Raw genomic sequence first — 27,005 nt, forward strand, 5'->3', positions numbered from 1 at the left:
ATTAAATTAATTAGCTGTAATTAATATCACAGCTGCTTGTGGTGTAGCAGTGGCTTGTGACTTGTAGTAAGTGAGTAAAATCAATGTGGTTAAAATCAATGGCTTTTTAACTAGTAAAAAAAAAACAAACAATTTTTGATGATAAAAAATAAAAAAATGTTTTCACCATTATTTAATATTTGATGTGTGTAATTGTGATGTTGACTAGAACTTGGGTCAAGCTGCGCAATATGGCCTATAATACGGTATGGCAATATTTTTTGGCTATATTGTGATAAACAATATATAGCTTGATATAAAAAAAATCTCCTCTAGAGCACTTCATAAATGTGCAATTTAACCTTTTGATGCGTAAAGAGAAGAACTTTTCACACCTCACTGCTGCGCTGTGTGATCTACAGATAACAAAAACAAACAGGAAAACATCTGTTGATAATCATATTGGTGTGATACCAGCAACATTATACATATAACTGACACCTGTCACTATAGTTTTAATTTCTGGACTTAATATGTTTATGACACAGACATAAAAAATATAAAGATGATATTTTTTAACCCTTTTAGAGACATATAAAGACAGAGGAGGACACGTGTCTTATATGGTCACAGTAGAAACCCAATGTTGGTTACAATTATTTATGTCAATAATTTAACAGGTGAAGGGAAGTATTTTACTGGTGCGCTCTCTCTCTCTCTGTCTTTCTCTGAATGAGGTTAAACAAAAGTCAAGGCAAACTCAGTGACAGAGCTGGCAGCAGACACAAACACACACACACACACACACACAAGACGGGCAGTGTGTTCTGGACCAATTCATCCGCCACCATCTTGAATTACCGTTTCTGAACATGTATAAACTCGCTTTGGCACTTGTCTTTTTTTACTCTCTCCAGTTCTGTCCGCTCCGGTTACAAACACACACCTCACCTGTGTCACAAACACACCTAGGAGAGTTTTCTGGATCGGGGGAGTGTGTCTGTGAGAGAGCGAGTTCATGCCAGTGACTTAAAACAATTATTTAACAATTTATACTCGATGTTCGCAATATTTTCATTTACTACATCCCACGAGGAACAAGCCACCATACATCGAGTATATTCGATATATCGCCCACTAACTTGGGTGTACAAGACCCCCCAAAAAATTATATAAAATAAAGCGCACTGAGAACAAATCTAAATCTGGGCCACTTTATTATGTTCATTGTTTATTATTTTTTTCTTACTCCATCCAGCTGGTCAGCTGTTTGCATTAGATAGACACTACAATAAAAGGGACAATAGGAGTGAGGCAGTATGTACCTGTCACTGTTTACACATCAAATGAAAGCCTCAGCTGTACAGTCATCAGACAGAGAGTTGAGGCTATATTTAATTACACCACAGCTGCAAGTGTGAGTCCCAATAAAATATGAGGAATCTTTCATTTGCCAGGACACGTGTTCAAATTATAAGGCCAATGAATCATGAACTAAGCTTTTATAGAAATCAACACATTGTGTCAGGCTGTAAAATTAATATACTTGGACTAGCACCAGTAGACGTCCCTTGTTATGATGCAGCAGGTGGAACATGGAGACGTTCTGATTAAAACATGCAGCAGGATGCACACTGTCGAGCTGCAGAGACCAAGAAGCTTGTAAAAAGTCTGTTTGGCTGAATTTCACACCAACATTGGCTCAATGTGGAATTTAAAGTAACCGGGGACACTTACTACAACAACACATTACAACAATTTACAATTCACAGTCACAATCAAGTGAAATAAAACATCCTGCTCACGTATCCATTCACCTCACAGATGACTGGTGGCTCTCTTGGATTTGAGTCCAGGTCAGAGGTCCCTATATGGGGATAGAAACAATGGTTGGCAGCTCCCCTATCGGAGGGGGATTGTACTTCTCAACCCTCATGAGCCGCCGCAGAATGTCATCCCGATCGCGCGGCCATCCGTACACGTTTGTGTTTTGAAGCCAGTTAGGGACATGACACTGTGATCACAAGAAGCAGATTATGAGACTGTTAAGGTTCAGAAGAAAATCCTTATGTCACTGTGATTGTGTACATGTGTACACGTGTTTCACACCGTCCAGAACTGCATAATCACACACTCAGAGGGAGTAAATGAAATGAGAGATTACAAATCGTGCAGCATAAAACTCACCTTTTTAGCCCCAGGAAACAAAATGGGAATGAACCTGAAATTCTTACTCCCGTTCTGGATGAACTCATTCTGGAGCTAAACAACACAGAGAAAAAAGAATGAAGTCATCATCAGAGAGGGAAACTAAGTTTAAAGTGAATCATATTCCAGTCTTTATTTGCACTCTGACCTGTTTGTGTATGTAGACGGTGTTGAAGGTCCTCTCGTCGTTCTCCAGGCCAACAGGGGAAGCTGTCACCGTCTCATAGTACTTGGGACTGATGATGATGATGATCAGGTACTCCTTCTGTTTGAGGGACAACATAACCATGACTGCCTGTCAGCAGATCTACCTGTTAGCAAGCAGAGGCCTGTACCACAAAGCAAGGTTTGAGGTTAGCGAGATAACTTCAGGTTTAACTCTGGGTTTTCAGTTGTATGATGGTGGTTGACTTGTTACCAGGGTAAATCACCATGGTAACTGATGCTGAATCCTGAAGTTAACCTGCTTCAGAGCAGGTTAACTTCAGAGGATCAGATCAAAACCTGTCAAGAGCCAAATTACTAACCAATCAGATACCTGGAAAAACTAAGTCATTACTCCTCCAGGATTCTGACAGGGACAAAAGAGTTTACGATTAAGTGATAAATAATAACGAGCATTAGATATCTTTATAGATCAGTGAAATCATTTTGCTTTTTGAGTCTTTCCATGTGTCCATTCTGGTTTTAAAACAAAGTTTCTAACAAACAGAGGAGAGTTTATCACATTATATAATTACATCACAACTATTATAGCTTCATTTTAATTAAACAAAGATAATTTTCTTTGACAGGTTTCCTGACAGGATTTACTCTCTTCTTCATCACTGCAGCTCAGAATAACATAAGGAGACTGTATGACCAGAGCTGGAAATAAAAACTAAACCCTGTGATGACTTTGATTAGAACAATGACCCACACACTGTTAAATATTTAATGATTTCATACTTCATGATTTCAGTCAGATTGACGCCATCAGACATGAACTACTTCTCTCTGCTTTGGCAGCAGAAACAGTCTGATATTACTTAACTTTTTTATCTGGATCGTAGACATGTGAAAATAGTTAGAAGAAAATTAGTGATTATTCATGTACTTGTTACAGTATAGCCTGACTTTTATCAGTGGAAATTATCTATTGTGTTTCCTGTTTGTTTGCAGGTGTTTACAGCTCACCTTGTTGAATATCACTTTATGACATCACTATTCTTCTCATATCATATTAATACTTTACTCATGGTTGTGATGATGTGGTTTATAATTAAAAACTCCACCTCTTTCACATTAAGGCACTCGTAGCCAGATAGGTTAACTCAGGTTTAATTGAGCCAGTTGACAACCAGCTTCATAAAACAGGTTATCCAGGATGTACAATGTTAGGTTCAGTCAAGCCAGATAACAAAAAGTTATCTTGGTTATGTTGAACCTGCTTTGTACTACAGGCCCCTGGTTTCATTCCTGTGCTACAGTTAAACCAGCAGATAAAACATGTTCCCTCTCACAGAAAGAAAGAGCTTGAGGTGATGCAACACTTCCTCCAGTTTGCCACATTTCAGCAAAAATTGTTTTAAGAATTGTATCTTCTTTTTATTCACTGATCTTAGAAAAATCAGTTTTACCTCACTGAGGTACCGCTCCATGAAGTCTATTTTGCTTATACTCCGGAACTGCTGCTCGAAAATGTCAATCTGAAACAAACAGACATCAGTCAGTATGTTTACATCCTACAGGCAGATCTAACTCTCCTTAAAGCCTAAATGCACCAACTACATACAGTATACAACAAAACATAGAACACCCCTGTTATCACTAAAATGTTCAGTAACTACAAATTCTATAAATTTAATACAGTTTCATTTTTCAGCCAAAGCCCAAGATGTGTGAAGCCAAATCTTTGACTAATTTAATCATAATGAAAGTTTCCATAGTAAAGAACCAAGTGCAACAAAAGTCAGTTCCCCCTTCATTAGTGAGATTGCATCCTTTTATTTTTTCATATTGTGTTAATCCGCCTTCATTTTTGGTTACAGACTCAATCCTCCTGCACATGGTTGCTACCAGCCTGGAGAGATGTTCTGTCGTTCTTCACATGATTCTCTCCAGCTGCTCTTTGCTGGAGGTTTTGTTGCTCCTACTTCTGCTTTTACTTACTCCAAAGGTGTACAAGTCAGGGGACACACTGGCCCAAGTCCTAGTTTTGTGTGTTTGGGATCATTGTCACATTGGAAAGCTCCTCTCCTGCTGAGCTTTCTGAGACTGGGAGTCATCTTCTCATTCATGGCACTGTCTGTTTTTCAATGCAAGGTTGTGCAAATTGTGCACAGTATTATTTTGCAAGGACGCCCACAGGGTCTTCTATTATTGGTAGCATGGCTCTTCCTGAGCCTCCTCAGCACTGCTGAAGCTGTGTTGTAGGCTTACCAGCTCTGTTGTACCCACTCCATCGTTATGAGATGTCAATGTGAGGAAGCTGTGGTCTTCACAGGTTCTTTTAAAACCTTGTTCATGCAGCTTTAAGTGGAAGTCACAGGTGTTCTCACTTTTGTTGCATTAAGTTTGTACTTTAGGGCCTGTATTTTCAATGTAAGTGTCAATATCTATCTAACCTGTTTATTTTTTATTATATAAATAGCCTACACTTGAACTTAAAAAAAGAAAACACAATTTAAAATCATTAAACTGCAGTGATTTTGCACAGGAGTGTAGTTTGTTGTACAGTGTATTCAGTGTTTAGTCAAAATTTTGTTAAGATCAAAATAAGGCTTATTGATGTTTATTTTACCATATGATTTACACCATACACTTTTTATATCATACAAATGTATAATCATGTTAACTGTGCAGTTACAACAAACCAGTCAACTACAAAGCTAAAGCAAGAGAGCCAAATCCTCAAAGCTAGCCACAGCTAGCCTTGACTGTAGCCTCCCAGCTATTGTAAATAAATCAGTTTCAGTTAAGTAATGTCTTGGCAGTTTAGGTGTTATCCCACATAAAAAAGTCAGATGCTAAACCCAGTCATAGAAAATAAAACAGCTCAACTAGTCCTGCTAAAAAAGTCTAATGTTAGATTAGCAGATTAGCAATAACAGACAGAACTGAACAGAACTGTTGTCTTTGGTGTGTATTAAACAATGGTATAAGAAAACCTGTTTGTGTGATGATACTGTTTTTATACTGTGTTTTCACCTGATACCAACTGAATTTTCTACTAAGGTTTACATCAATGATTTTTTGTCATAAAAATCTGGCTGTCTGTCTTTACTAAACAGTTCCTGTGGTAAAACATGAAAAAGAAAACCTCATACATACATGTGTATCAAAGCCGTTGTGTCGAAGCAGAGCAACAAAGTTGATGACCTCATTGACGTGCCTGTCATTGTCGGCTTCGTAGGTCACAAAGACCCTCCCTGCATTCAAGAGAAATAAATATAAGTAATGAAAGCAAAGGACAGTGGCTTGGTGAGTAATCTGATTACCTGCAGAACGAGGGGTCAACACTTACTCTGCTCCAGAGACAGCATAGTGCTATAAGGAGGCTGCTTTTCTTTAGCTGGAGCGTTGTGACCTCTGCATCGAGTTAAAGATAATTTCAATTATAGTCAGAAACCAGAAAAATGCATTATGTACTCAGGGAAATAAAAACTCACATCTGTGTGTGTCCAGCACCAGGAGGTCTGCAGTCACCTGGATCTGAAGCAGTAAAGACATGATGAATTGAACACTAATTTACTGCCCTTGTCATTTTTTGTGACTAACACACAGTGTGAGCCTGTGTCAGGGTTCAATAGACTTACAGCGTGGCCTGTATGCCGGGTGGTACTGAGGCCCAAGGTATTTGTTGAACATAGGGCCCCTGTTGAAGGTGTCTGCAGGACACTGAGCGCAGCAGGCAGCTCCCTGGGGCAAGCATGAGTACGGAGACAAGGTATGGTGACACAAGTCGGCCGAAGGCGGGTTGGAGCGCAAAGAGAGCGGCTGCTCGAGGCTGCTCATACTGGTGTTGTGGCTGCCAGGGAGGGACAGGAACTTGTACCTGGAGTGGCAGCTCTCTCCAGAACAGCTGGGGTAATCTTTCTGGCTCATGTACGACGGCAGGCTATTGGGATACCCTGACCAGCTGCTGGCAAAGCTCGGGTGTAGCCAAGGCCCTTCGGCCTGGCTGGGGAATGGAGTGGGCTGACTGTACCCAACTGGCAAGCTGCGAGGAGGCTGGTAGGAGCAGTAGCTCAGGTCAGGTTGAGGGGGAGTGTGTTTGTGTTCCTGATCTGTGTCCAGCCTCTGTCTGCTAAACAGGGAGTCATCAGCGAAGGTGGGGTGCTCTGGAGGAGGGAAGTGGCCATTGTGTTTTGGGGTGGAGTCCGGCTTTTGGACAACCCTGGCTTCTTGTTTCTCTGTGCTCATGGTTTCATCATCCTCTTCAGGTGTGTTGTGGTGGCTGCTCAGGTACCTGCTCAGCTGGCCGATGTGACTGTGAGCAAGAAAGAAACTTTTCAGCAACTTTAATCGTAATGTAAGCAATCGCTTGTTAAAGAGCAGCAAGATCTAGGGAATTCACATGTGTAACAAGGTACTGTTTTTTTATCATCATCAGCAGCAGTTAAAAAATGACATGTTAAGTTGTGTTCTGTACTGCATTTTGTAATAACAGTGCCTTTGCTGTCGTGCTCACCTATTTGGTGCTGAAGTGGGCAGCATCATTGGGCCACCTCCTCCTGACATCCATGTGTCTGGTTTAGGCTCCAAATGAAACTCTGTCATAGACATGTGTCATTTTTCAACAACTTCATCACACACGCAGCCATATTGACATTAAAGACATTTCAGAAGCAATTTTCTTACAACAACCCACACTTCTGTGATTGACAATTTGATTTTCATGAGATCACAATTAGTACATGATGAGTGAGTGTCTCCCACACAGGGGACTTTTCTCCGGTGGTTAATGTACATGAGACAAAATAACACATGTGGAAAAGAAAAAATGATAATTCACACCAACAGAGATAAAACCTGCCTCTGGATTTCTGAGTAATGACACGTTTGATAAAAGATAATAAAACTACATCTTCGCGCACTTTTCAAGGCATCGTTTATAACAGCATATAGACATCAAGTCCTCATTTCCCACATGTATAACACCTGTGAACATGGTGTTTTCAATGGGAGATAAAAAGGTGAATGTGCGAACAAATGCCCTCATACAACTGTGTATACCACAGAGCTACATAATATGAATTTGGGAGAGTATGACCTCGGTTTAGGTGGGTTTTCCTACTAGTGCACCCCTGACAGTTCCAGTAAATGTAAATACACACTCATTAAAAGCCTCTTTGTGGTCGCACACACATACTGTTGTCTGCACTTTCCACTGTGAGACTGAAGTTGACCCAGATAATATCTCCGTCTACTTTTATTTCGTGCTGACTTCAGGCACTTTAATACAGAGGTATAAAGGAACAAGCCTCCTGTCTTTGTGTTGTGTTTTTAGTCTATTACCTGTGTTTTTCTGTCGGCTACTAGCATGTTTTCACAACCAGCTACCGAGTTATCCCGAGGTTACAGATTATAATTGTTTCATTAACATGTGAACATTTTTTATAACCACTGCTAAAATCTCTGTAACCAGGTGTTTCGTTAAAAGCATTAAAAGCACACACACACACGTTGAACGACGCGTTATTGTCACCGTAAATAACCAGGTAACATGTTGTGTGAGAGACAAGTGGTGAGTTGACGCTGACCTACCGCCGCCGCCTCCGGGGCCCGGCCTCTCCGGGGTCAGCTTCCTCCGTGTCCACACGCCTCCAGACAAAACTTTACTCCAACCGTGAAACACACTCGACGCCGCTAACTAACATAGATTTACGGTTGTCTCCGTTTCTGTCGTTTCTCCAAGAGAATAAACAAGGTGAGTTTGTTTTATAGTTTGCCTCTGAGCAGCACCGCCCCGCTGAGAGACCCCGCCTTCCTCATCCAGAGAGAGTGCATGTGTGTGGACGTGTTTCTCTTGTGTGGACAAATCTTGGCTTGAGACCGTCGTTGTGAGGACGTTTTGACCGGTCCTCACAGGTGTAAGTGGCTGTTTGGGGGGAGGTGCGTTATGTCATTAAGTGTCCTCACATATTTATATGTATGTTTGCGTGAGGGCTCGTTTTACTATAATATAATATATTATATATTATATATATTCTCGGGGGCCAAAAAGCAGAAGCCAACTATACTTGTGGGGTCTGACAGCTTTGTGGGGACCAGACTGCTGGACCCCACAAGTTTAAATGGCTGTTTGACGGCTAAGACTTGGGTTTATGGTTAAAATTAGATGCATTAAATTGTGAAGGTTAATGTCAGAGTAAGGGGCTAGGAGATGCATCATATCAATCACAGGTCCCCACAAATATAGTAAAACAAGGATGTGTATGTCTTTGAGCCGTTGTGTGGACAAATTATGGTTTGAAACCATCATAGTGAGGACATTTTGACCGGTCCTCAAAAGTTCAAATAACTGTTTGAGGATTACGACTTGGTTTTAGCGTTAAAATTGGATGTATGTTACAGGTAGGCATTCAATTGTGATGGTGTGTGTGTGTGTGTTGCTCCTCCTTCACACACACTGATTTATGACTCTGGATTTATTACACAGACCCTGGTTGATTAATGTTCCTGTGGTAGCAAACCCTGTCCTGGCAAAAGTGTCAACACAAACCTCCGACACAGCAGTAGAGGGGTGTACGTTTATTTATGGCTTGTTTCACTTACAAAACGATCATTATAAACTGCTTTGAAATTATATGACATTCAACGCATTTTTAAAGCAGCCAACTAAGTTAATTCAAGTTTTAAACAAAAGGCTAATCTAAAGAATGAGATTTAAAAAGCTGAATCATAGTGTTATCTGAGCTGATGTATGAAGTGCGCAGTGTTGACTTTTCGCTGTTTGGAGAAGCAGGACTCCAGCCAGGCCTTCTGCACAGGGACCGCCTGAGTGTACTGACGCACCAGATCCTGGAGCTCCTGGTTCACACACATCATACAGTGAAATTAAACCTTAAATACTGTTGCTAGGTTTATCACCATGCTCACTATATCAAGACGAAATCACTGAGCACTTTATTGGGAATGCCTGCGTCCCTACTTATTTATGCAAATATCCAATCAACCAATAATGTGTCAGCAGTCCAAGTCATAAAATGCTGCAGATCCAGGTCAGGTGCTTCAGTTCATGTTCACATCAAACATCAGAATGAGGAAATAATGTGACTCACAGTGACTGTGTTTCATTGTTGGTGTCAGATTGCTGGTGGATTTTCACACACAGGTGTCTCTAGAGTTTTTACTCATATTGGAGCCAACAACAAAAATTACCAGTGAGCAGCAGTTTACTGTATGTTGATGAGAGAGGTCAGAGGAGAATGGACTACAGTAACTCAGATAACCACTCTTTACAACTGAGCTGAGCAGGAGAGCATCTGAATGGACAACACGTCCAACCCTGAGGTAGAAGACCACATCTGGTTCAACACAACTGGACAGATAAAGACTGGAAAAATGTAACCTGGTCTGATGAATCTGGATTTCTGCTGAGGCAGCAGCTGGTCAGGTCAGAATTTAGTGTCAACAGCATGAATGTGCAGCTGACAAATATGCAGAAATGATGTGATGTAATCATGTCAGTGTTAGCACAGTGTTCCTAGTAAGGTGCTCAGTGAATATATGTCAGGGGTCAGATTACAATCAGTGAGCCTCATAATGATACTAACTTGTGAGTGGATGGTGTTCTCCACCTCTGCAACGATGTGGGTGACCACTGGACTCATCATATCCTCCTCATCTCCGTCATAAGTGCACTGCAGCTAAGGAGTGGTGACATTTTCACACCATATTGTAATTTTAACATTTGACTCTGTATTCACTCCTCTCTCCACTGTTTGACTACAATAATTAACTGAAATGAAACCACCCAGTCTGAAAGGATATGTGATCAGGTAGCGGGCCAGACTCTTCCTCTCTGATGCAGGGAGGTTGTAGAAAAACACACGGACTCCCGTCATGAAGCTGGGGAGATCTGTGGGGCCATGGCTCTGGACGGGAGCCGATGTTGACGATGAGGTGGATGCCGGAGGTGTAGCTGTGTTCTTGCCTGCTCTGCTGTGATAGTATCTGTTAGTCATGTTAAGAGAATATGACTCAAATCTTTATTTAGACTCTGAGAAATTGCACACCTTTGCAGATTTTATCTGTTGAAATCTTTAAAAGATACATGAATGTGGGGATGCCTCTGGAGGCCAAGTGCTTCCTGATGAGTCGCTCTGTGCCGTACCAGTTGAAGCCTCTGGTGGAGTGACCAATGCGAGGAAGATGAACACTTGCTTTGTGGGAAAAAGATAAAGAGGGCAGAGAAAGTGTCAGTTAGGGTTAGCTTGACTGTTAACTGCAACCTCCTGCATTTCTTATGTTTAACCCAACCTGTTGAGGCAGATGGCCGCCCACCCTGAGCCCGGTTCTGCCTGAGGTTTCTGCCTCTTAAAGGAAGTTTTTCCTTGCTGCTGTCACCAAGTGCTTGCTCTCAGTGGGAATTGTTGGGTCTCTTTCTTATACTTTAAAGAGAAGGTCTAGACCTCCTCCATTTAGAAAGTATAGAAAAATAAAATTTGACTTGACTTGACTTATGCTGCACACGAGGTGAGCTGAGACAAATGTCTGTTTGAAAGTCGTAGTTAGGAAGATATTCACAAATGCTTTTTAGCGTTTACAAATAATTTTTAGAGTTTACAGATTCATTTTTTGTATTTGTGGAAGATGTTTCATATTTACAGATTACACATGTTCACTAAAATTATATTGAAAGCAATCTACCATAGTGTGACTGTCTTATTTAATTGTGCAGCTTTTCATCACCAATGTAAAAGCACAGCAAAAACAACAATGGCAGGAGCAGGTAATTTTATTGCAAGACGTTCATCAGTAATGCAGAACGACCTGAAGGAAGTCAAATTCCTCTCACATTGTTTTTCAGTTACTGTGTTTCGAACAATGTCTGCAAACACACACACACACACACACACACACACAGATCCAGTATGTCCTGAATATCTTGTCTGTCAAGTCTAACAATAATCAAACACTGCTTTCATCATGTACCTCCTTCCTTTCTCTCCTCATTGTTCTTAGGTTAGGTGCTCATTTCAGCACAGATAACTTGTTTCTAAAAACGTCTACAAGCAGCCTACATGAAAAGGTGGTATTGTTTTCGTGAAGGTGTTTGAAGACTCAGTGCTTTACTGTACCCTTATGTCTTTTAGCTGCAGCATAAATCTTCTTCAGCCCTTCGTCCAGAGCAGTCAGAAGTATCCCAGACAAGTTGTTGGCTTTGTCTCTTTGCTGTGCCACTATCAGGGCCAACTGCGGGGACAGGAAGGAGGTTGAATCAGGCATCATCTTATTGTTGCAGTGTTATCAGTTGCTTCCCTGCCACAATTTCACAATTCTGTCACCACACATAAACCCAAACCTGCTCTATCACATTGTTGATCACTGATGCTGCAAAGAAGCAGCATGCGTCATGACACAAGCATGCATTTCCAAGCTGCAGAGTTTTATGCAGCATTTCATTCAAACTGAACCTACTCGATCCTGGCCGTCCAATCTGGACTGTTTGTCATCGATGGGGAAGAGCAGCACATTTCCAAGGTCCAAATCTGAAACAAGCAAAATCGTCGCACTTTAATTTGTAATTTATCTGCTTCATTCTCAACAAGAGGCCACAGATAAAGACGTTTAATGGTGCAAGGCTTCATTTACACTGTAATCAGGGATAATCTCACCTTTCATCCTGCCAGCCAACTCATACTGCTTCCGTGGTTCATCTGATCTCACCTCTAGAGCAGTGAACAGGCCTCCTCTGCCCCACCAGCCTGAGTCATCTACACAAATATCATTACTTTGAGGAACACACAACATCCTATAGAAGAGGCTCTACCTTCTGTTTCTCACTCTGTCATACAAACTGACATGTTGCTGTTACATTGCTACAATTCAGAGCCCTCACCAACACAGTGGACAATGATAGCATCTCCCTGAGCAGCATGTGGATGAGTCACATCCCCCAGAACATAGTGGATAGTTGTGCTGTCAGACTCTGTGGAGCACACGCTGCCTTCATCTTCCTCCTCCTCCTCCTCTTCTTCTTCACTGTTCACAGACTGCAGGCACAGTGACCTGTAGCCACAGGACTCCCACCATGCCATTCTGCACGATAAACAAACACACCAAATAAAAGGAAAACAGTTTGAGTCAAACGTTTTAGTTCAGTGGGTGAAGATGTCGAGTTTGATTCAAAGATCTTTACTTTTTCTTGTGTTTCTGCTCTTGCTGTTTCTTCTTCATGTCCTCCTGCATTTTTGCTCTCTTGGCTGCAGCCTCCTCCCTCCTCTGTCGCCTCAGCTCCAGCTCGGCCTCAGTAAGAGGTTTCCTCTTCCTTGATGGAATCCCAAGGGGTGCTGACACTGAAACCTGGGTATGAACACAGATAGTGCAACAGTCAGAGCTGCACAGTTACACATGTACAAATGTTTTAGGCACTCAAGATGTTCATATTCTTATCCATCACACAGTAGCATCAGGGAGGCATCTGATCTGTCAGGACAATGGACAATGAGCCCACACACACACAGCCAGAGTCATAAAGAACTACCTTCAGCAACAAGAACAAGGAGCCCTGCAACAAATGGTCTGGCCCTCACAGTCCTGATCTCAACATCATGGAGTCAGTCACATGGAGAGACAGAAGAACTGTGGCAGGTTCTCTAACCCACCTGCTGGGTACCTTTTGAAACTGTGTGACCAAGAGAACTGGTGCTGATTTAAGCGAAGAGGCTGGTTTAGTTTTTTTCAGTTTGCTGCACTTTGTATGAAAGCAACTGATAAAAAAAACCCACATTTACCTAGAACTCTGCAGTGCACAATCAGCTCTAAGTTAATGACTATGGCTCAGGAGGTAGAGCGGGTTGTCCCCGCCTCCTCCAGTTCGCGTGCTTAAGTGTTCTTGGGTAAGATACTGAACCCTAAATTGACCCGATGTGCCATCTGCGTATGCATGTGTGATAGAGATGTGCTGTGTAGATAACAAGCGCTGTGTGAATGTATGTGTGAATGGGTGAACGTGACTCATAGTGTAAAGCGCTTTGAACAGCTGATAAGACTAGAAAGGTGCTCTATAAATGTGGTGCATTCCATTCCATAAGTGGGATTATCATATCAGCAATTAATTAGCACCTGCTGATTGAAATATATTGAACATGTGAGTTAAAATGCGCTCTCCTTGCTTCAGCACACTCAACCAGAGCATAGTATGTCAAGTAGGCGCTGGGCATTATTAACTATGTAAGGCCTCAGACTCACACACAGGTTTCTGAGGAGCAGTTTTGAAACTCAGGGCTGCTCCAATCTAATCTCTATCACCATCTTCTTCAACTTTTTCTAATCCAGTTTCTTTCTTAGGAGTTTGTGATCACACCTGAGCAAAACCCTGAAGTGACTTTCATTTAACTTGGCTTATTTGCACACACAATTATAATCTTTCAGGACTTTTGAACACAGACATTAAACATTCAAAGTGCTGTCAGGAAAAATACAACAATAACCTCAAACCAGGTCTCCCAGTAGCTGCTGATCAGACCTGCACAATGTTGAGGAGGAGGTTTGGACCGATCATCCTGATAGAGCTGCTTCAGCTCTGACATATTCTCAGGATGTCTGGAGTGAATGTTTCCCTTCAGGTCAGTCCACAGCATCTTGGCTGGATTAAGGTCTGTGCTCTGACTGGACAACTCCAACAGGTGGATTTTCTTTATCTGAAGTTATTCTATTTTAGATTTACATCAGTGTTCAGTAGTTCAGGTTATATGACGTGGGGTTGTGTGAGGTAGTAATCTATAGTCAGTGTTTTACCTGCAGTGGACTGGGTTCAGTTTAGAGAAAATGAAAATGTTTTTAGCCACTTTAAAAAAAATGCCCACAGAAAAAAGTTAACATCAGTTTAAGTTTATGCTTTATTTGGAATATTCTCACCACTTCATCTTGTCGTCAAACAGGCCTTTCCTTTGGAAAGTAAACTAAAGTTTGTAAACCGTTGAACTGCTGTATTACTCTGCGGATCAGCTGTTTGACTCAGACAGAGCTAAGTGTAGGTGCACTTGTGCGTAGGAATACAGTAGTTCAGAGGTCGAAAAACATAGTTCCAAAGGAAAGGCCTGTTTGATGGCAAGATTAAGAGGTGAAAAGTTTTGCAGATGGCCCCGTCCACAGCAGCTCATCACTCAGCTTCTGTGCTGGTGCTCCTGCTGCTTCTGTAATCTGGGAGCGCACTGATCTGAATCTACTGCAGGTGATGCACTGACTATAGATAAATACCGCACACAACCCCACGTCAAATAACCTGAACCATCACTTTAAAGGTGATGCATCAGTTTTCATTCTTCATCCTTGGTCTCACTGATCCGTAAAACATTTTCTCAGTAGTGTTGTTGTAGAGTCAAGCTGCTCTTTGGCAAACTTCAGACGTGCAGAATTTTCTTTTTGGAGAGCAGTGGCTTCCTCCGTGCTCTGTGACCTGTGTGCGGTCGTCTCATGAACAGAGATGTTTAAGCCTTTGGCTGTTACTCTGACTTTCTTTGTTACATTGCTGAGCTTTACACGTTGTGCCTTCGGAGTCATCTAAGCTAGATGCCCACGTATGGGAAGAAAAGCCACAGAACTAAATCATCTCTGTCTATAGACAGTTTGTCCAACTGTGGACTGATGAAGACCTAAACTCTTTGAGATGACTTTCCAGCTTTAAACAAATCAGCAACTCTTGGTCCCCAGTCTTCTGAGATCTCCTGGCTGTGAGGCCTGGTTCACATCAGCTGAAACTTAAAATGTTTGAGTGTGTCTTTATATGTGAAAGTGTCCCTAATCCAAACCTTCAATCTGGTGTCACTGACTGGACTCCAGCTTTGATAACTCCTGACTCCTGTTAGCTTTGGTTGATGCCATTAGCCGAGGGGGTTCACATGCTTGTTCCAGCTATACTATGCATGTTAAAGAGTGATGTATTCAATATAGATACACAGAAATACAATAATTTGTGTGTTATTAGTTAAAACAGATTGTGTTTGTTTATAATTGTCACTTAGATGAAGATCTCATCATATTTTAGGACACATTTATACATAAATGGGGTAATTTCAAAGAGTCCTCTTCCATTTTCTTGTCACAGTATATTCATGTCAAGTGTCCATGTGAACTGGAGACATGTATATAAATAAAATAAGAAACTGAAACAAGTTTTGTTAGTACAAAGGGAACCAAACTACAGGTAGGAACATGACCTAATTCAGTGGTTTTGACATCAAGCATCATGGCCTGAATAAAGGCTGCGTATCAGACTGAGTGCCTGAGGGAGCATTTGGTTTACTACCACACATTAGTGACAAAAACTGCAAGATAATCATTTACACAAAAGTTCAACTTATTCATTACAGTGTGTCCAGATACTGCAGGACACTGGGGATAAATGTCTCATATTCACTTCAGTGAGAAGACTGAGATTAGCAGCATATTACTACACTGAGTGTTGAGCTGTAGTGATGATGTTTCAGTTTCAACACCTCTCTAAAAGAGTTTCAACAATAATCTGAACATCATTAACTTGATGATACAAAGTTCCTGCAGCAGTACAAGGCTGCAAACCAGACTCACACACTTGTGTATTTTAGACTGTATCAGGATTTTAAACACCATGAATTTAAAGATGCTACTGGTCGTGAGTGTATATGCAACAGATAAACGTGCTGGTGTGGAGTATTACTGATGTGTCTTATGTAGACTGCTGTTGTTTTTATTTTTCCTGTTTTTATGCTGTTGGTATTATGTTTTTTTATGATCATTGATTTTAGTGTGTTCACTCCTGGGTTTATGTTATGTGTGTTCATAGTGCCTGTGGTGTTGCTCCATGCTTACTGCACAACTGCAGTTCTGAGTCAAAAACAATTTGCTTTTCCGCATGCATACAAGTGAAGTAATTCATGATCTTAATCTTGAACTATATTGTGCATGTGTGTTAAATTCCACTCTCCTTTCTTCGTTCGCTATTTTTGTACCAGGCTGTAAACATGTTTATTTCTGCTGTAAAGTTGGACATTTTAACATGAGAGTGGTAATTTGAGGATTTGCACTTCAGCGTTGGCTTCATTTTTCTGCCGGAGGCTGATGCTTGTGCTTGTCCTCTCTTTTAACTCAATAAATTCCATGTTTATTGATTTAAAAATATGTATGTTTCCTTCAGTTGTAAGTAAAGGAGACAGAAGCTTACTCCAGCTTTGTGTCGCAGAGCTCGTCCCTCTCCTCCAGCTCCCTGAAACTCAGCCAGCTGCTCCTCCATCAAACGATCAAAGCTTTTCTGGTCATCAGAGCTGGGGTCCTTACTGTAGTCTTTCCCCTCAAAGTAGTACATGTGGTCTGACAGATGGGACAACATGATGGTGAATGTAATTATTCATCACAAGCAGAGCAAATTCTGATGATATTGACATTGGACATGAAGCAAGAAGATTAATTGTGTGGTGTATTTTCATGTGTGGTTATGTTTGCAGGGAGACAACCAAAAGTAAAAGTAGCAGAACAACCACAGCAACGGTAATCTCACCAAGATATGAAATGAAATTCACAGCGAACTTTAAACAAGGTTAAGAACTGATTACTCTGTGCATATGAACATGGCCACAGTGGTTTGAGATTTAAAGTGGTCACAGGGTAATAACACATACTCTGCCCATCAGATTCAGAGCCATTCTCCTCCTCCTCCTCCTCCTCTTGTTCTTCTCTGAGCGACATGGAGTCCTCATCATCCACCCACTGACCGTCACGTGACAGACCGAGGATCTTCTCCAGTTTCACATCCTGTACAGAGCTCTCTTCTGATGACAAGAGCTTATCTACCCCGAACTTTAAGATCTCACTGAGCTGAATGGGGCAGGAAACATGAGTGGTGTGGAGAAGTGGTTAAAACAAAGACAGCTGTAGGGGTTTTGTATAAAAGAAACAGGGTGGTGCAGGATTCACAAACCTGCAGTCCTGCAGCAGCTGACTTAGCTTGATCCAGTAAAGAGAAGCGGCCTTCTTCAATAACAGTGTTGGTGAGGTGCAACTTGGACACAGCGCGGGAGTACATGATTTCCTCCACAGTGTCTCTTGCCAGAAGGCGGATCACTTTCACAGGCCTGTAATATGTCACAGTCAATCTAAGGTTAAAGGGATTTAAAAATGGTCAATATCAATGCAGCAGAGGCCAAGTTTTCTAAAAGCATCTTTCATTAGACTCATCTTTCCTGTTGAATAAATGTCCACATCTTTCAGACGCCATGTCCCTTGTTTATAACGCAAGTTTTCGGTCAAATATTTCTGACTTAATCAAAGACACAACAAAGTGTTGTATTACATGAAAACTTTTGCATGCAAAAGTTGCGTAAAAACAGATAAATGTTGGTTGGGTAGGAGATTGCAAATTAGAAAATGAAATAAATCTGGGGTGTGATTTTAGAAAGAAAGGAGTTTACCAGACCTCTGTAGCCTGCTCCTCATCTCAACCACTGCTAATATAACACACCTGAACCTCTGACGGACTGTCACTGGTCTAAAGGAATTGTTGGGAATCTAGGCACAAGGTTTTGACAAGGACGATGAGTAGGTGGAATAAAAAAGGTCATATCTCTGGCTCTGCTGATTGTAAAGGTCCAATTTTGTTAAAAGGTAGAAATGCACAACCTTAGCCACACCCCAAGCGCTGCCCACCTGGACCCACCATCCAACCTTGCAGGATTTGGTTTCTCTGAGTGTTTACCTGAGATCTGCTATATTTGTACTCGATCACTCAGAAAACAGTCAGCCAATCAGAAGAGAGGCTAAGATCCTCTAACAAATACTTAAACTTTGTTCAGCTAATCAAAGTGAAATACTACAATGTGCACTGCTCTGAATAAGTTTTGATACACGTCACCTGTTCTGACCAATCCGGTGGCAGCGTGCGGCAGCCTGCAAGTCATTTTGAGGGTTGAAGTCACTATCCATAAAAATGACTGTGTCAGCAGCTGTAAGGTTCAGGCCCACTCCCCCTGCAGAGACAGGTTAAGAAGCCAAAGCACAACATCTGACAACTGTGTCGATAATATAATGCAAACTAATGATGAACTTGCACAGCTTACAGAGATACACACAGAGTAATCAGCTGTGACAGGAAATAAAAGTTCTGTCTCCCTGCTTTCACACTGTGCATGAAGAAGAGAGTATGCTGGCCTTATTTACACCAGTGCGTCAACCTACCGCAGCTCTTATCTCTGTGTGATCAGTCCCATTTCCTCTCTCAGCCAGTTCAAGAACCCTACTGTAGATTTAGATATGCAGAAAAGCTTGCAAGTGCAACTCAGTCACAGAAAATTACTGCGTTATCTACAACCTTGCCAATTTTGTTTAGACGATGCAACTCATCAACATATGACTAATAAGGCTAAAAAACAAGGATCAAGATGTTTGTGATGTGTAGGACAACTGATCGTAGGTTCAGATAACAAGCACAATATGAACATTATTGACACCTGATGAAGCTCAGTTTAATCCTACACATAAAGACATGGTTTACCTGCTTTAGTGCTGAGTAGAAAGACAAATACATCTCTGCTGCTGAAGTTCTTCACTGCTAGATTTCGCTCTTCCCCTCGGACAGACCCGTCCAGACGTTCATAGCTGTAACCTGAAAAGAAAAACTGCAGTTAGCACTTATCTGTGGAGAAAAATAAAAAACATACTGTTATATTTTTGCCATTAGAAAGCGGATTAAAGATTAGTTTAGCCGGTGAATTTAGAAAGTAAGTTGAAATGTGTTAAGTGAAATGCCTTGTTGATGTTTCATATGAATGATCAGTAAAGCAGGTTGAGGAGACGATTTGCATTGGAGCATTAACATATTAAACATGTTTAATTTTTGCTAAATTGAAATCACTGCAACATAAGACAGTTAAAAGTCCCCCCCCCCCATTCACCTCTGTACTCCATGTAATCCTGAACAATGTCCAGCATCCTCGTCATCTGAGAGAACAGCAGGGTCCGATGGCCCCTTCAATCACAAACATGATAAGAGAAATAACAATAATATTGAGGAATATGTGACTTGAAATATGACAGTGCGTACAATTTGGTGCTCCAAAAAATCAGTACATTATGTCAGCATCGAGTTCCTGCGGTATCAAAGATAGCAGCAGTCAGATTGAGCCCACACTGCCAGCAGGGTGAGGCAAACAACAAGTACACGGACTAACCCTTTGTGCAGGTGGGCCAGCATGCTGTCTAGAAGGCAAAGTTTCCCACTGGCTTCAATAAGATGCTCCCCCATCTCAAAAGGCTCTGGTTCCACCCCTGGCCAAAAAAATATTTAAGTATAAAATATGCTTCTATGTCCTGTTGTGAGATCAGTCCTTTCAACACATCTCACCATCAAACAGGTACGGGTGGTCGACACACTTTCTCAGGTTCATCAAGATGTTCAGCAGCCGCGTCTTGTTGCCTTGTTCATTTCCAAAAGCCTCTAAAAGGAGAAATTCATGAGGTGACTCTATAGCTGTGTCCCAGTTCAGGGCCGGCATCCTTCAGAGGCTGCAGAGGTGAGAAACGTGTCCTCCTTTTCCTGGGCAACGAAGGATCCACCCATTGGATCCTTCATTGCCCAACTTATCCCAAGATTCATTGCAATGGTCATGAAAATAAAGGGGCAGCAAACAACACTGACAGGGAGCCCAAGGATTACACTTTTAAATGTAAGCATTGCGTTTCAGTTCAGTTCAACAGCTGACAGTACAACTGTTAAAACCAAAGGCCTTGTGCTGGAGATGTGAGAGGAGCAGTGTACACCAGTACACATGCTGTATGAATGTGAAATGACTGGAAATTTATGGTTAATTATACTGACATTCCTCAACAAAGTACTGGGTACAGAGATGCTACAGAGCACTGCACTAGGATTAGGACACATCTTATAATTTATTGAGTCTATGGTTTATGTCCAAAAAGCAGCCTCCTGTCACCCCATAGTGCAGTCGCCTCACCCAGATCCTTCATCAGAACGGCTTTGTAGTATTTCTTCTGCAGAGCCGACATGCCGTGGTACACCACCAGCTCTGTCTTCTTGGGCAGATCTACAGCCACCTCTGACTTGACTCTCCGCAGCAGGAACGGCTCCAGGACACTCTGCAGCTCAGCAGCTGGAAACAGACGCAGAGGGACACACTGTTGATTCAATCAGCTGCTAGCTGAGTCATTTATGCACCTCGCTTCTGAACAGGACTTTTCCACATGTACAGAACAGTACATGAAACGAATAACAAACACATTACATGGATAAACATCACAGGCGTTCTGCAATACTGCTGACTATCATCCACACTTTGTTACATGATAATCATGTATCGTACCAAGAGCAGGCTGATTTTCAACATTTGAGTAAGAATTGACAAAGTCGTCGGTCTCATCAGCGGTGAAGATGCTGGGCTGGATGAAGCTCAGCAGGGAGTAGAGCTCCTGCAGGTTGTTCTGGATGGGCGTCCCTGTGAGCAGGACTCTGAACTCCACTGAGAACTAAACAAGAAAGAGACAAACAACTAACATTATGAGTCTAGATCCAAGGAGGAGTCTGGGGCTGTGATGCCCAGTGTTGACACTGCAGATGTGAAGCACTGATGAACATCCATCATGATATTGGAACTGATGCAGAGGACACTCTACAAGAGTTTGGCTCAACGGGCAGATGCAGACTGGACTTCAAATAGGCAGAAATACTATATCATTTTATTATCTCTTGTCTTTTTCATTGTTTATTGTAGCAATTTGGTTTGGTTTTGCTGTTTCATATTGTTATTATTATTGTAGTTAGCTTGGCAACTGTTCTTATGATGATGATGCTAAATGAGGGAATCTATTACCTGCTTAATGCCGACTTTTACTGCACATTTCTCAGCAATATTCAATACACAGTATATAATATTATATTGTAGTCTATTTGTTGTTGTTTTTCAGGCCTGTTGGTTGGTCTTTTAAATGCATGTGGTAGGCTAATCAGAGTTTTAAGGTGGCGCTGTGTTATAACTTTAGCACTAAAAACAATCTCTTGCTCTCTCTAGACATATGTGTGTGTGTGTGGGAAACCTAAAGGTGGCCTACAAGCAGACAGGCAGTTCTTGTGTGTACTATGAAATATAATCCTGCTGGAGCCACTGGTAGAAAGGAAAATGAGGATTTCATTAGCAGAACCAGGTGGAGCTCAGTACCTCAGTCAAGGTCTTGTGCAACAGTGAGTTCTGATTCTTCAGTCGGTGAGCCTCGTCGACTACAAGTACCTTCCACTTCCACCTGAGGAGCATAATGAGAAACTGAATTCACCTGGGAATCATGATGTAGTAAATACACATACACTACACAGTTTGTTAATGCAGGATTTGCTTTGGTAAAATATGTATGAACATGGTCTTCATTAGGTAAACAACCAAACCTTACTTCAAGTCCCTGCTGGTGTGTGCAAATATATGAGCTGATGTTTCTGATGAGATCTGTGTCACACTCACCGTCTCAAGAAGGAGGCGTCTTTGAGACAGAGCTGGTAATGACAGAATAAAAAAAAAAACATGTCACTTTTAACACAGATGAAACTTTAGGTCAATTTGTTTTCATAAAATATCCACAGACCTCATATGTGGTGAGAAGAACGTGGAAGTCCTGTGTGCCTGCTTCTCTCTGAATCTCAGCCCGTCTCTCTTTGTCCCCCTTGTAGCACAGCACAGTCAGAGAGGGGGCGAAGCTGCAACCACGTAAATCACAAGTTGAAAATTTCACATTTTATTAAATATTTTAGTATTTTGACAGTTACACACATTTTTGTTCTTCAGGCTCTGAGCTTCAGAACATTCACTTTGATATGGACACTGCATTAAAGTGCCAGATCTTAGCCTTGACTTGTGCAGGTTTAAATCAATACAGAAACAACTGTGTGTGAGTTACAGTCCTTTTAACACATAGGGCCAAGTTGCAAGATTGGACACGTGATTACTGAATGTTTCTTGGGCAGTTACAAGCTAACAAACAACATAAACAGATAAAAGATGCTAACTATGCTAACCGCTCTGATCCGTCTGCTAGTCTCTGATTCTGGTCTCAACAGACTCCTCATCTGAGTCTGGGTCTGACTGAGGCTCAAACATGAGGCTGAGTCTCTCTGATGTTTCCTCCTCTAACCATCTTCATACTTTCTGCTCTTTCACCTGGACACCTGGAGCAAGTGGTGGGCGGGGCCAAGACCTGATCCAGATTTCTCAATGAGGAAGTAAAAGTAAGGTGTGCTTCCAGAACCAGTTTTTGATTTTACTTTTTTTCACTTTTTATGCGGGAAAACCATGTTAAACAACATATTAATCAAAGCAGGGGATTTTTACAGAATTTAAAACATGTCTGGAGAGGAACTTTAAAAGGGAAGGTTATACACAGACTATAAATCTAAATACAAAAATTGGATGTAGATTCATAGAAAAAAGGGGCAGTACCATTCCAACTCCTTTTTCCAGTTCTCCATGACAGAGAGTGGGCTCAGGACTAAAAATGGACCCTTCATCCCCAGTGCTCCTGACGTGTACACCAGCAGAGAGATCGTCTGAGGGGGATAATTAGGATTGAATATTCTTGATATACTATATACAATCCTCACATCTTTTTCCTCTGGGGTTTGTTTGTTTTTACAGTAATTACTATCAAGGTGTGCTTAGAATAAAAAAAAAAAAATACAATGATGGTTTCCCCTAAACTTCATTTCATTTTTAATATTCTAACGTTTGTATTTGCCTATTTCACATTCTGACCAGCAGGTGTCGCTCTGTTAACATGAAGCATAAGAAATGAAGCTTTTTTAGAAACACTTTGCTGGACTGATTCAGTGCTTCATAAAGCTTCATCTCACCGTCAATAATTGTGGGGTATTGAGAGTAGATTGATGAAAACATTTCTTTATTATTATTATTATTTCAACATAAGGCTGCAGCATAACTAAATGTGAAAAAAGTGAAGGTGGCTGAATACTTTCCAAATGCACTGTGTATTTAGCCATACAAATCAGGGCAGGTACAGTGCATTGACAGTAAGTCTTTTTCACACAAGACATTTCTACATGTCACAGGACAAGCACAGAGGTAAATAATATGATTAATGATGGTTGGATTTCAGGATCCTGGTTTTGCATTGGCTTACTGTCATGACTTACTGGGGCGTTTAAATGATCACAATCACCTGTGCTTTTCCTGCTATGACAAGTCAAAATGCCTCTTGTGAAAAAAGCCCTACAAGTCAGTGTTTTTTTAACATGTGAATATGTACATATTGATTACAGTCTACAGTTTAAGTATTTATCTATTTATTGTACGTGGTGTTGTCTGTGCTGTGTGTCAAATGTGTATGTGTTAGATTGATGACTTTTTTTTTTACCGCAAATCAAATTTACCTATGGATACAGATAAAGCAACCTAACTTAACCTCAGTGGAGAAAACTGCTGATAAATAGATATGCAGGGAAACTGCAATGAAATAAAACAATATATTTGTATCCATATTAGCCACAATTTCCATTGAAATGATCCGGTAAAAAAAGAAAACATTTCCATGTTAAAAGGGTGACTGAAGAAACTCTGACCTGGCAGGTTTTTCCTAAACCCATCTCATCTCCTAAGATGCATCCCTGCTGGCTCTTCAGACACTGAGTTAACCACTGCACACCATCCAGCTGGTAGGGTCGCAGCTGTATCCCTGCGAGGACACATGACGTCACAACTTATCACCACTGAGACCAAACATCGGAGTAACTTCAGGTAAGTAATCACAGGACAAGTGGACAGTCATCGATCTGACAGAACAAAACTTAAACGACAGTGACGATTAAAGATTAAATGTTGTCTAAATATACCAGGTCGTCCCACTCCATGGCCGAAGACAACGAACTATTACATTACTAAGCTAACAAGCCTCCATACCTCTTAAACCCCACTTCTGTAAGTCGTTTTGACCAACAGAGCTCTTCTTTTTCTCTGCTACGCTGTTTTTTATTTTTAACAAAATATCCCTCATGTTTCCAGACTGACAGGACTACAACATACACAGAAGTGTGGAGAAAGCGACCCCCCTGTGTTGCTTCGGCATCAGCGACACTTCCTGATTGGGTCATGTGACAGTGAGCAGTAACTTTTTTTTTCTTCTTCAACTTTATTGAAAAAATATACAGTAAATAATAAAAAAAACAGTAAAGAACATCAAATAGACGTAAGTAATTCAGCCGAATAAGCAAATTTATAAACAAATATACTGTTTTATAACCGATACTCATAACAGGGTAAAAATAAATCAATTCAAGATGCAAGTAAAATGAAAATATTATAATGTAAGCACGTAGATTTATTTTATATTTGTACTTCTGGAAATTGTGGATATATATTTCTCAATTTCTACAATCAAAGCAGGAAAGAATGGTTTGTTATTTTAAAAAAATTACTCTTATGGATGTGAAATTACCAAACTATAGGCTACATATTCCCATTTTAGGAAAAACTTTCTAAACTTTGGACATAATAAAATCAGTTACTGCCTTTCAGTGATTTCTAGAAAAGGTGCAGTCCCAAATTAATGTGGGGCTCCAGGTTTTTACGAAAGTGATCATAAAATCTTTTGTTGTTTATCAGGAATTTATGAGAAATTATCCAAACCTTTTTCCAACAAATATTAGAAAAAATTTCACGACAATAAAAAAAAAAACACATGTGGGCAACCCACATTTCGGTTTGCCCCAGTTACGCCGCTGCTTGCCTACCCAACTGGGCCTCTATATTTCTCCATCTACAGGCCCCCATTGAGCCCATACCGCCTCTTCATCTGAATTACATTACATTACATTACATCTCAGACCTATGTCTTCAGCCAGATGCCGTCTCACCCCCTCCCCAAACAGCCAGCTCTTCACCTTTACAAAAGAGTTGAAAGGGGTTTCAACTCTTTTCCCTTATAAATACCTTGCAAACACTCAAACTGAGTCTGGTGTCTTCATCTGAGTCCATATATAACCTGAACCATCACAGGCAACCCACAGTGGGGTTTGCCTGCAGTTACCCCACACACTGTTAGATAATATGGGTACAGCAGGTGTCCATTTCTGCCCCTTGAGGCACAATCTACATTCATGTACTTGCTAGGGCTAATTGTTAAACCTCTATGTACAGGTATGTACCTTATTGGCACATACCAAGGAGTGAGAACCAGAGGGGCATCAGTGATATTTGGGTGAAATGGACATGAAATGTAAACTCATTCTACTGCTAAAGGGCCACAGATGAAGTTTTAACCAATTTAATTATTATTCAAAAACCAAAGGACTTAAGACTGAACACACTGAACCACTTAACATCAAAGGGTGTAAGTGCATATTGTGGTCAAAGCTTGTGGATAGTAAATGTGTCAAAATGGCTGACAACACATGTGACACAGATAGGTCAAGGTGAAGAAGTGTTATTGAGCGACATGTTTCAGTAAGGTTAAAGCTAGAACTTGAGCTAGCAGGTGGTGGAAGAAGTATTTAAGTACCAATGCAGCAATGTCTTAATACCTACTCCATTACAAAGTCCTGCATGAGAAACCATACTTAAGGAAAGGTTGATGAGTATCAGCAGCAAAATGGTTTTTAAGTATAATAGTAAAAGCACTGGTTTGTAAATAATCTACTGATGTCATTATAAATGACATAATAGTGAAGCATCAGTGTGTCTGCAGCATGTTACTGTAGAGCTGCTGGAGGTAGAGCTGGTTTGAAGTGGGTCTAACTGATATAAGATAATAGGCTTACAGATAAGACAAATTCACACTGAAATAAATATTGGACCTGTTTTTCATTTTTAAGAGGAATCTTATTTCTGAAATATTTACTTTTCCAGTTTTTTTTCACATTGTTTAAATGCAGTAGTCCCATGTTTTTTCTTTCAAAGGGGTATAGTGTCTGCTATTGGTAGCGACCGGGACTCTGTCCTTGCTCGGTTTGTTCAAAGGGAGCTCCATGTTCGGGGCCCTCGGTCTCTCCAGCTCCCTGGACCAACAGGGAGCTGTCTGACCCCTGAGCTCCACTCTGCGCCTCAGCCGGTTGTTCTCTTCCAGCCGGGACATGCACTTCTCCAGCTTCAGGTACTCCTGCACCATCTCCTGCATGGTCATATGTTGCAGGCTCTGGATGTGGTGCACGTCTCTGGAGAAACTCCCCACTTGCCTCCCCGGGCCTCCTGATACCACCGTTGCCTCCGCCCCTGACCCCGGTTCTGAGGTCAGGCTCCCCTTCGTAATTCACCTCGATCAGGTACTGAGTGGTGTTATAGGGAGCCATCGGGCGCCCTTGGGCGAACATCTCCTCTCTTAACCGGACGGCCCTGGCCGCCTCTCTCTCCGCCAGGGCATTTACTTCCTCCCAGGACAGTTCGTGATAAGGCTTCCAGTTGTGCCGGTTGTTTTTTTTGCGCCTGGTGTTTTTTTTGCGCCTGTGTTTCTTCTTGTCAAGACGCACGTCTGAGCCAGTGTCGGGGTCGATGTGCAACCTTTCCTCTTGCCCCTGGTCCAAAGTCTCTTGCTGCGGTTTGACTTCGCCGTTTCTCCCCTGTGAGATGTGATCGGCTCCGTCCGCTGCATGGACGTCGGCTTTCTGGTGGGGCTGAGTTGTAATCGGGCTCTTA

General features: G+C 41.4%; 2 protein-coding genes and 1 pseudogene across 5 annotated transcripts; all 3 read right to left on the minus strand.

Annotated features, from left to right (window-relative positions):
* Positions 1-1,179: 1,179 nt before the first annotated feature.
* traf3ip2l (TRAF3 interacting protein 2-like) lies at positions 1,180-8,225 on the minus strand. 3 transcript variants are annotated; one of them, XR_011692368.1, is made up of 11 exons: positions 7,936-8,210; positions 6,860-6,941; positions 5,985-6,658; positions 5,838-5,880; positions 5,693-5,757; positions 5,500-5,597; positions 3,807-3,875; positions 2,336-2,452; positions 2,167-2,241; positions 1,797-1,993; positions 1,180-1,621 (listed from the first exon to the last, which is right to left on the minus strand). XR_011692368.1 is itself a non-coding variant. In XM_071487059.1 (10 exons), exons 2-10 carry the CDS (start codon positions 6,907-6,909, stop codon positions 1,847-1,849), a joined length of 1,338 nt encoding a protein of 445 aa, XP_071343160.1. In that variant the 5' UTR covers positions 6,910-6,941; positions 7,936-8,225; the 3' UTR covers positions 1,180-1,846. The 3 variants fall into 3 exon arrangements, 2 of the variants coding, with proteins under 2 accessions (XP_071343160.1, XP_071343159.1); XM_071487059.1 differs by having other exon boundaries at positions 1,180-1,993; positions 7,936-8,225; XM_071487058.1 differs by having other exon boundaries at positions 1,180-1,993; positions 7,932-8,208.
* A 682-nt stretch (positions 8,226-8,907) lies between these two features.
* chd1l (chromodomain helicase DNA binding protein 1-like) lies at positions 8,908-24,470 on the minus strand. Of its 2 annotated transcripts, none has more exons than XM_071487056.1 (25): positions 24,279-24,470; positions 23,942-24,054; positions 22,806-22,912; positions 21,955-22,066; positions 21,834-21,865; positions 21,540-21,621; positions 20,688-20,850; positions 20,322-20,477; positions 19,712-19,804; positions 19,539-19,635; positions 19,263-19,336; positions 18,863-18,973; positions 18,224-18,338; positions 17,294-17,447; positions 16,995-17,190; positions 16,541-16,686; positions 12,536-12,699; positions 12,236-12,435; positions 12,012-12,110; positions 11,815-11,885; positions 11,475-11,589; positions 10,448-10,556; positions 10,165-10,347; positions 9,948-10,029; positions 8,908-9,201 (listed from the first exon to the last, which is right to left on the minus strand). In XM_071487056.1, the coding sequence occupies exons 1-25, from the start codon at positions 24,370-24,372 to the stop codon at positions 9,079-9,081; spliced, it is 2,991 nt and encodes a 996-aa protein (XP_071343157.1). In that variant the 5' UTR covers positions 24,373-24,470; the 3' UTR covers positions 8,908-9,078. The 2 variants fall into 2 exon arrangements, with proteins under 2 accessions (XP_071343157.1, XP_071343158.1); XM_071487057.1 differs by having other exon boundaries at positions 24,402-24,458.
* A 1,688-nt stretch (positions 24,471-26,158) lies between these two features.
* Positions 26,159-27,005, minus strand: part of LOC139626646 (protein HEXIM1-like) — a 1,569-nt pseudogene continuing 722 nt past the window's right edge.

This window comes from Trachinotus anak, unplaced genomic scaffold (assembly GCF_046630095.1).
Source record: "Trachinotus anak isolate AG129_WGS33_773 ecotype Australia unplaced genomic scaffold, CSIRO_AGI_Tana_v1 ptg000010l, whole genome shotgun sequence".
In the NCBI taxonomy this organism is placed as follows: Eukaryota; Metazoa; Chordata; class Actinopteri; order Carangiformes; family Carangidae; genus Trachinotus; species Trachinotus anak.